This window comes from Callorhinus ursinus, unplaced genomic scaffold, assembly GCF_003265705.2.
Source record: "Callorhinus ursinus isolate GAN/ISIS: 27379988/994484 unplaced genomic scaffold, GSC_fseal_2.0 scaffold47, whole genome shotgun sequence".
Taxonomy (NCBI): Eukaryota; Metazoa; Chordata; class Mammalia; order Carnivora; family Otariidae; genus Callorhinus; species Callorhinus ursinus.
In genome coordinates, this window is record NW_027397109.1 from 245,254 (window position 1) to 255,361 (window position 10,108).

The 10,108-nt window shown below is 41.4% G+C and overlaps 1 protein-coding gene across 8 annotated transcripts in view; it reads left to right on the top strand.

The window, feature by feature from the left end:
* The window catches only part of MCTP2 (multiple C2 and transmembrane domain containing 2), a 229,713-nt gene extending 221,002 nt beyond the window's left edge, over window positions 1-8,711 (top strand). For all 8 annotated transcript variants that reach the window (XM_025893062.2, XM_073882473.1, XM_073882472.1 and 5 more), the window contains 2 exons: window positions 6,281-6,378; window positions 8,574-8,711. In XM_025893062.2, coding sequence (XP_025748847.1) covers window positions 6,281-6,378; window positions 8,574-8,642 — 167 coding nt within the window. In that variant the 3' untranslated portion in view covers window positions 8,643-8,711. The remainder of the gene's footprint in view (window positions 1-6,280; window positions 6,379-8,573) is intronic.
* Window positions 8,712-10,108: the final 1,397 nt, after the last annotated feature.

Consider the following 10,108-nt stretch of genomic DNA (forward strand, 5'->3'; position numbering starts at 1 on the left):
TTGTTGGCAATTAAACATGAGATTAAGGAAGGTATTTTGGGAACAAAAACTTCCAGGACCTCCCTGAAAAGGCCAATTGCCTGAACGATCAGCACAGATATTTATAGGCCTCTTGCATAATTGCAATCAAATAAAAATGTGATTGTGCATGAGATTTCCCTTTGGGCTTTCGTAGCCATAAATACTCTTGGATAATATATTGCTGTGGCCCGGTAACTTTCAGGAAACACTATTATTCAAATAGTGAGCAAACACCTGCATCTCGCCCTTTATAGTATGTAAAAGTAGATCTGGCCCCTGCCATGGTGCTTCTGACACTTCATCTCTCCTGGAGGAAAAATAATCTAACCCCATACTTAAATCCAGAAGCAGTAGAGAGGAAGGGAGGTGGTTACTCCCTAACCAGTGCCTGAAAGAAGAGGAAGCTATAATTTAGCAGGGTAAATGGTGTGCCTATATAAAGTTTAGCTGCTTTAAAAAAAAGTAGAAACAAAAATCACAAACTCGAAATAAACGGCATGACTTGATTTACTACTCAAGCCAGCAGTTGGACAAAAGACAAGCAGCTTTGTGAATATTTGTGTCTGTTGCTGGGTGGGCTCTGGGTTGATAGAAGGAGCGTGCATTGCAGTAAATTAATTGCTGGAGAAGCAATCAACCCTTTTCCCTAAGAGTCTGCCAGTCATAGTTTCCATTCCTTGGCTCCAATGAATACTGCTGAGTTCTCAACCATAGATGCTCCCTTCTTGGGATCCTTGGATGTTAAGGTGTTCAGAGAAGTTACCACCTACAAGTGACTGCATTAAAACGCATTCATGTTTAAGCAAAAGCTGAGAGCTTGCAAATGTCAGATACAAGCTACAATCTTTCTAAAACCATTAAATGTAGACCTTTTCAAAGAGAACCCACGGGAGTAGAATCCTGCTGACGAGGAAAGCCAAATGTAGGCATTCTGAATTGGGAAAAGTCATCGAAAAAAAATAGAATAACTCATAAAACTTCAGAAGTGGAATGATTTTGAGAGAGTATAAGCCACTGGTTCTCTGTTTCGTCCAGGAAGTGAGAATCCCAGAGAAAGAAGTATCTCTCTTTTATAGCAAGCCTGAGAAAAGAAAAAGATACTCTAATTTCCCTCTTTACAGGTCTGTTTTGAGGCTTGATGACCCTCACTCTTGGCGAAAATCTTCTATCCATACTTAGTTTTTGATTGTTTCTCTTATTTTGCAACAATGCTAGCACATTGGTCCATAGGCCCTTAGAAAGAGATCAAGAAGCTCTTCAGGGTCCGTTGATCAAGAAGAAACATTTTATAAAAGCATCTCCCTGAATACCTTATGTACTAAATGTTATCTACATAGACTGAATAATCTCAGTCTTTCTTAATTGTTTTTCTTTAAGAATTCATTTGCAAATCCATTTATTGATCACATTTAAAAAACAGATCTTAAAACTGTTGTCTGACCCTAATCAGAAAATGATTCATTTGTTTCAGAGGTACAGATCTGTGATTCAACAGTCTTGCACAATTCACAGCGCTCACCATAGCACATACCCTCCCAATGTCTATCACCCAGCCACCCCATCCCTCCCACCCCCCACCACTCCAGCAACCCTCAGTTTGTTTCCTGAGATTAAGAATTCCTCATATCAGTGAGGTTATATAAATAATACAATATATGTTAAAAAAAAAAAAGTAGGAGGGGGGGAAGAATGAGGGGGGGGAAATCGGAGGGGGAGACGAACCATGAGAGACGATGGACTCTGAAAAACAAACTGAGGGTTCTAGAGGGTAGGGGGGTGGGGGGATGTGTTAGCCCGGTGATGGGTATTAAAGAGGGCACGTTCTGCGTGGAGCACTGGGTGTTATGTGCAAACAATGAATCAGGGAACACTACATCAAAAACTAATGATGTAATGTATGGTGATTAACATAACAATAAAAATTTTTTTAAAAAGAAAATGATTCAAAATTACTATAATCAGTTGGCCAATATTTTGTTCATTTTTAAGCTGGGGTAAGTTGAATGCATGGTCAGCTTGTCAAATACTTTCTCAGGATTTCATCATTCTGGTACGTACTTGACTTGTTTTTCTGCATCTTTCCCTCGACAAAGAAGACTATACTATATTTCCTCCTTTGATCATCAGTTTTGGAAGTCCAATCCCTCTTTCTATTTATCCCAAATTGCTTTGACTTTTGATCTTATCCTCCAAGATCTTGGCAGCTTTCAAACACCAACTTTTTGCATCTCATTAATGAGATATTGCTCTATTTATCGTTCAGCTTATGGATGAAATTATTAAATAGCATGGAGTTTATTATGTTCTCCTGAACTGACAGTAACCCTTTGAGCTTTGTCTTCTGTGTCTGGTTCTTTAGTTTTATGTTCTGGACAAGGGCTTATAGTTTATTGATGAGCTCACCTTATATAATGTAGTCAAAAGCCTTGACAATCAACACATGATCTATTGCCTCATTGAGTAAAACCTGCCATGCCATCCTGGAATATACTCAGCAATTCTGTTAGGACTTCTTTTCCAAGACAAATTAGTTATTAGCTTCATGGACCCAGGACATTCCTTTGCACATCTCCTATATGATTGTATCCTTGTCAGAGACTTCTCATGTAGAAAATGACTTCGTATGTCTTCCATTTCTAGTGTTCCTTTTAATTTTACTAAGGATCAGAAGATTGTTTCTTATTCTGAGTTACTTACTCATTTTCACTGAGTCCTAAAAGTGGTGTTAAGATCCCCCTTTTCTTGTCCACTCTTTTTAACCCTTTGGAACAAAATTACTTAACTGTATATTCTGTATTTCCATATTCTGTACACCCAAATAATATTTTTGTAGAAATACTTATTAAGTACCAGGATTATTTAACATAAGCCTCTGGAGAGCAGCCTAATTTCATAATGGCCATAAGGAATATTCCTTGACTCACCAACTTCATTGTCAGGTTTTGAAGGGTGAGACATTTTTCTTTCCTCTTTAACCTATAATTTTAGAGAAGCTATATATAGGTAGTAGATCTTTAACAAGTACTTGACAAATATTTAATATGTCTGCAAATTTCATACCTGTGATATACAGGGATGGCATTTCTTTTGAGCCCAACACCCACCTCTCTTGTGTAGGAGTGTAGATTTTGAAAATGATGTGAGGGAAAAAAAGAAAAAAAAGAAAATGATGTGAGAGGTGGCTTAAGAGGGATATTTGACATTTTCTGAAGGAAACCGTATCTACTGAATTTTGAGCACCTATTTGATGTATTTCTAGAAGGCAAGGCACTTCTTAGGATTAGATCCCATGGGTTTTCTGCCCCTTTTGAGAGGTTTCCCATATTCCTTTCATTCTGTTCTCCAGCATAGATGCTTCAGTTCTGGTCTGGGATACTTCTGTTGTTCCAAGGTAGATAGGAACTCCCCAAGCTAGATTATGAACTTCTTGAAAAGAAGACCCATGACTTATCTAACTTTGTATCTCCATTTGATAACACAGTGTCTTTTATGTGGCAAGCACTTACTGTTTGATACATGAGCAAGCAAGGACCCTCTGCCCCATCTCAACACTCTCGTCAATGTACTGAGGTCAGGGCCACATGCTAGGCACTCATACAAGTATCTGAAAAATAGTGTTATAATTCTGTTTCAAGTGTTTATTCACCTGTGGCCATATGTGCAAAGCAGTCATGCAGTTTTTCCAACTTTCTCCAAGAGATTTTTTTTTTTTTTAACTGGATTGCTCATTCTGTTCCACTGATCGGTTCAGTCTGTGATCTGGGACCATTAAATGACAGTGTCTTTGCCAAATGTTATCCCTTGGTATTTGGATCCCACTTCTTTGGGTGTGCTAAAAAATTAAAATTCAGAGCAGATAGACCCTCTGCCTATCTGCATTTAGGTTAAAAATATTGAAAGGTGCAGTGTTCCATGATTGTTTGTTCATAACACCCAGTGCTCCATGATGTAATATATGGTGATTAACATAACAATAAAAAAATTTGAAAAAAAAATATTGAAAGGTGTGTCTGTCACTCTGATAAAGGTACAACTTCCAAATTTGGGTGTGTACTGACATGCCTTATAGTATAGGCATTCTTCTCTCACCCCTTTGTTTTTGGCTTGTTGACATCTTGAGTAATGATGGTAGCCCCCCTCATTGTTAGGGAACTCCAGATTACAGAATCCTCCTGCTTATGTTGTCCATGTGATTCTCCCATCAACCTAGGACACTATATAGCTCAGGTCTTTATTATTCAGATTTTAATGTAAGAAATCTGAGGCACAGGAGGGTCCAGTGGTTTGCCTAAGCCCACATAGCGGATACTTGGTGATGCCAGAGCTGGGGCCCAGCTATTCCTGTTCCATAGCCCTTGTTCCTTGACCCATTGCCCCTTACTGAGGACCCAGGAGTACATGAGCCTGTGGACACTTGGTCTCACACAGTAGTTAATATTGTGGAATTACTGACATTTGACAACATAAAAAAAAATAAGGTGTGCTTTTGAAGCATGCAATCAGAGTGCCTTATAATTTTGATTCTAAGTTTTTCAAACAGACAATCTCAGTGCATTGTGGGCCACTTCTGCCCTTATTGGTGCATTTGAGCTACTGTGCAGGTTTATAATCTTCTCGGTGACTAAGAATGCAGTGTTTTGATCGGCTGTGAGATTATCCCTGCCTTGCTGTTCATTGTAAAGACTCCAGATGCACACACTATATATAATTAACAATAGAAGATATATCTTTTCTCAATAAGTCTTTGTCTCCCTTCATCATTTTGCCTTGTCTGTTTTCTTTTGCCAGAAAGCCCATGCTACAATTAAATGTCTTTAGAATAACACAGTGAGAGTATTTTAGTTTAAAGGAACGCTGGGGGAAATTTTAGCTAGAAACATGAAGCTTGCTGTGGGGGGTAGAGAGAAGAAAGGCAGAGTGCAGCTTTGACTTGAGAGAAAAAGGATCATTTGTAAGGAGCCTTCCCCAGCCCAACCACCGGGCCACCATTTTACTCATGAACAATGGCCAGCTCCCATTTGCAAAGCAGATGTAAATCTGACCCTCTAAGGAAATGACTGGAGGTTGGTATTGTGTCAGGTATAATGTCACTCAGAAAGTTCTGTCCTTAGATGAAAGCAAAATAATACTTAATGAAGAAAAACAGCAAAGCTTTTATGGGCTGGGGACCGTCAGACAGCTAACTGTTACCTTGACTCTTTGAGGGAAGAGTCAGGGTTCATCTAAGGTGAGAATTCATTCAGCATCACTGGGATCAACCAGGGCTTCAGGTATGATCCTCACTAAACAAGCACTCTGTGGCAGAACTTCAGAAGCCCACCACCTTACTCTTTCTGCTTGGAAAACTCAGCATGAGAAAGAGTTGACCTTTGGAGGAAAGACAACAGCTCCTGAGCTCTTACCAGCAGCTGGGAGGAACAGAGGAGGAGACACATAGGTGGCTGAGAGGTACATCCCTCTGGAGAGGAAACCGCAGGTGGAGCTTGCCCGGGGCATGCCCACACACTCAAAGTGCAGCCATCAAAGATACTTTAAGGGTTGAACCTCCTCTAATTACCACTGTCCCCATCCTAAATTAGCAGAGACTCCATTGACTAGACAAACCCACACACCATTGTCGGGGTCCATAAATTAAGTTAGCAGCCATAGTAAGATAATTTCCAATAATAACTTTTCACAGTTTCCTGCAGCATCAAAGTACAATCAACACGTCAAGTTGTGTTCTGCAGTGAGAGAAGAGAAACCTGTGAAAATGAGCTGGAGTGGGGGAGAGAGATTTCTGCAGTTTCTTTTTAACAACAAAAAAGCGACTCCCGCCCTCCACCTCCTACTGCTACGTTTGGTCCAGAGCCCCCAAGCAGACTTGTTGGGGCTAATGAAGGCCTTTTCCCATCTGGGACGTTTGTTTTCCTAGCAGAGGAGGCTGTTAATCAGCGTAGTCCAAAAAAGCCAATGAGCTCCACGGTTTTAGTGTCTGTTTCTGCCGCCCTGCTGCTGGGATTGTAATGGGATTTTCACAGTTGAAGATGGCAGAACTCCTGTCCCACAGAATCACCCCCACCCCTCCTTCCTTCCAGAAAAGGCATTTGTGAGTGATTCCACATGACAGAGACGTGTGTGTGTGTGTGACTTGAGGTCTAGTGTAAAAAATTACACTAATTTTTACTTGTGAATCTTCCCCTCCCCCAGTCAGGAGAGTTTTTTTTAAAGATAGATGGATAGATAGACAAAGAGATCTCCCTGTGTTTCTATTTTTCAGGCATAAATAAATTTACGAAGAAGCTTCGAAATCCCTATGCCATCGACAATAATGAGCTGCTAGATTTCCTCTCCAGGGTACCATCTGATGTTCAAAAGGTACGTAATGAACGGTCACTGCCAACGGGGACCCCAGCACTGAAGTCTGGCCAGCCCCAGAGCCTGAAGAGCACAGGGCGGTGCTCATGTAATTGAGATAATGCATCAGAAAATCCTTAAAGCGGCCTGGCTTGCAGGGAGGTGGCAGGAAAACCTTTGTCCAGAGCATGAGATGATTATGGAAAATTACCCCCAAAAAAGGGCTACTTAAGAATGATCTGGAACTCACACTGTGTGGGTATGGTGTGATGGTGTTTGTCCATGTTTTGATCGCTCGCCTCCCTGAGGTGGATAAGATGGGCTCAGTGAGCGGGAGAGTGGGAGATCCCAAGCTCGGGGAGGATTGCTTATTTTCCTCCTCTTCCTGATGGCAGGCTTTTTAGGGTAAGTAGGGGACAAGACGATTCTTCTTTTTTATTCTTGTTTGCCCTGGTTATGTGCTAGGCTTTCTTTCTATCCCTTCCCCTCCGAAGACTTAGGGATGCCAAGGGCAAAGCTCCCACCCACTCTCATACACATAGAGGCAGAGACAGTGTGAAATAATTGGAGATCGATCAGAAGTATTATTCACAGGTAATATTATTTCACTTAGTCCAGCAGCATCTAGTCTCTGTGGATGCACAGAGATTAAACCAGGCAACAATACCAGAAAGTCTTGTAGAGCAGCCTGAGCCAGGCCCCTGCAGATCAGGTGGCTATAAATCCAGAGGAAGGAGGGGAGGCAATGATTTCTCTAAAGGAGAACAGAGATCATAGAAGGAGTAGATGGGGAGCCCATGGTGTAAAATACCAACATGATGATCAAAGACACAACCCTTTATTATCTGAGAGAATCCAAATCAAGTATCGATTTTCATCCTTGGGCCACTGTCACAGAAGTGGTTCACGGCGGCTCCTGGGCAACGGCAGTGACTCGGGCTGAAAAGACCTACAGTTTCTTTCCCCTTCACTCTGAGTTCTAGAGATTAAAATAGACTCCATGACACCATTTTTCTTTAATCTCCATTTTATGATATAATTAGCTATTACATGTGTTCTATGAATAGGAGGTTCCTCGTTAACATTTGCATTACATGATTATAAAATAGTAACCTGGCCCCTGTTTGTTTTGCATTGAAGATTGACAGGTATGTCATTCCCTGCTCCCCTAGGGGACCTTCACCAAACACTCTGAGGAAAGGGTGCTTTTTTTGCATGTATCTCCTTTTGACGAAGTGTAGCTCAACATATGTGATGGGGCATGGTGTCCTTGGGGAGTTTGGCACAAATGCTAAAAACCAGTGAGCACATGTGGTCTGTAATACAATACTTTAAATGAAGCCATTCCACCGTCAGCCAATCAAAACCCACACACCAAAGCAATGAGATTCAGTTGCATCACTTCAGTTGCAATGTGAGTTCGTCCCTGTGTCCTTGAAGAAAGGAAATCATCATCCAGCACACCCTACCACAAGGATTGTCTCTACATAGTCCAGGCACCAGCTCTCCGAGCGGCCATCCGGTTGGAGTGGACCTGAATACAGAGGGACGCTACAAAAGAGCATTTGAGGAAGATATACAGTATGCTAGTAAGATCCTCCATGTATCCCCAAGAGCACTTTCGAATAACACAATAGACAGTTTTCCACTGGGGACTCCCCGAATGCTCATATTTATCACAGATGTTTTAGCCATTACATTGTAAATGCAATTCATTTTTAAGAGAAATCTATTTAACTCTGTGGCCAGTATCATTTCAACATTTTTTTTCCTCTCCCTGGCAACATAAATGTATTATATAATTTGCAGAGAATTCTTTCCCCAAGACTTTGGATAATTGTAAATGAATATTTCTTAGTAAGTTTTGCTGTATCATATACTAAGATAAACATTCCCAAGAGGCAGTTATTAAGCGTACTTGTGGTTGAAAACGGGCACACACAGAACTAAAATTATCTGGCAGTGCCGAGAGCAGGTAGAAACCCATGCATCTCATTAGAAAAATCTGCTTTTAATATTTTGGTCTCAAGAAATGATGCATGACTTCTCAAATCCTTCCTGCAATTAATCCCTCCATGTTCCTGTGTTTAGAAAATGATTCATTACCTTTGAACCTTCCTTCCTTTGCCTCGGTCTGTCCTTGGGGAGCCATTAACACACACTGTGGTGAGCTAGGGTTACCTAACCACCGGCGGCCTGTCTGTTTGTTTTCACAGGTGCAGTATGCAGAATTGAAACTCTGCAGCAGCCAGAGCCCCCTTCGGAAGAAGCGCAGCGCTCTCTAGGACCCACGCCAGCCTTGGGCACCAGCACCCAATTCCCTGTTGGGTTGATTAGACCAACACTCTCTCTGTTTCCGTGGTGGTACCCATGGTGTCATTCTGAAATGTGTGGAGCCCTCCCTGTACTCTCCCTGCTTCTCCACATGCACCGATGCACACCCACGTGCACACATCCACACGCATGGGTGTGCTAGTTGCTTAGCGTCTCGGCCTGTCAGAAGGAAACAATCTAGTGACCATGGAAGACTGAGGTCCCTTCTCAAATAGGAGGTAAAGCAAGGCGGCCAGGGGTCTGAATAGCCTCCTTGAGAATGGCTGGGAGACCACCTGGATGCAAGTGTGGCTCTGAACTTGTTTTCCTACCTCCAACAGATTCTCCTTAAGATTCAGTTTTTTCCTCTCCCATTCACACACTCCTTTCAGATTATCGGGCATGTGAGTCCATTTCTTTCTCTGAGTTCACAAGTCTCTGGTAGTAGCATCATCTCCCCAATGAGTGTCTCTTATAAGTAGATTTTTTAATAATTACCAGGATTAGCCCAAGCCTTTGGGAGTCCTGCACCGTGATTACTGAAGACGTGTGTGGACAATGGCAGTCAGCTCCCTGGTGCTGGACGCCAGTGCATATCGCAGTCCGTTGCGGGCAGTGGAAGCCCTGCGAAGGTCCAAAGGGACCATTCATCCAAAAAGTGAAGGTTACATGAGAGTATTTGGTTGCCTTACAAACGCCATATCTTCTGACTGGACTTTGCTTATTTCCAAAATAAAATGTCAATATTAGAGCTTCAGAGAGAGGGGGATGAATGAATGAATTCTGAGAGTATTTAGGAAGATGGATAAAGGCTGAGGAGCAAGGGACCAATTTATGGCTGCTTTACCTGATTGTCATAATCACTGTGTTTGTCCGCATTTTTGAGCAGAAAGTAAAAATAACTCAGCCGTCCAAATCGATCTTTTGTTCCTGAGCAAGATAAGCTACACATAATACATATATATCTCAGAACCCCATTCCTTGAAAAGCACCACCCCAAAGTCGTCTTAAAACATAGCTGATTCCTTCAGACCCCACCATTTCATAGTACCCCCAAGTAAAAACCCCGATTTTATGCATATATAAAATACATGCAGATATCCTTCTGTTCAAATGATATTTATGTTGTAAAGACTGTATTTTGTTGACACATACTTTGTGCAGTTTTATATATAACATATATGTGTGTGTGTATTGTAAAGAAAAGTTGAGGTAAAAAGACCCGATTTAATAGTGAGTTTTATTTTATTTTTTCTCTCTGGGTTGTAATTTAATAATCTTCAAACAAAAATGTTTATGAAAAATGCCAAAGATTCTAAACCTTATCATCCCGTGTCTGTTTTTCTTCATATTATATGTTCCTGGTTTTCTTTCTGGCTGAGCCAGATTTCTGCATGATTTGATTTGCTTCAAGTTAATGAAGCTGGCTGGAAAAGAG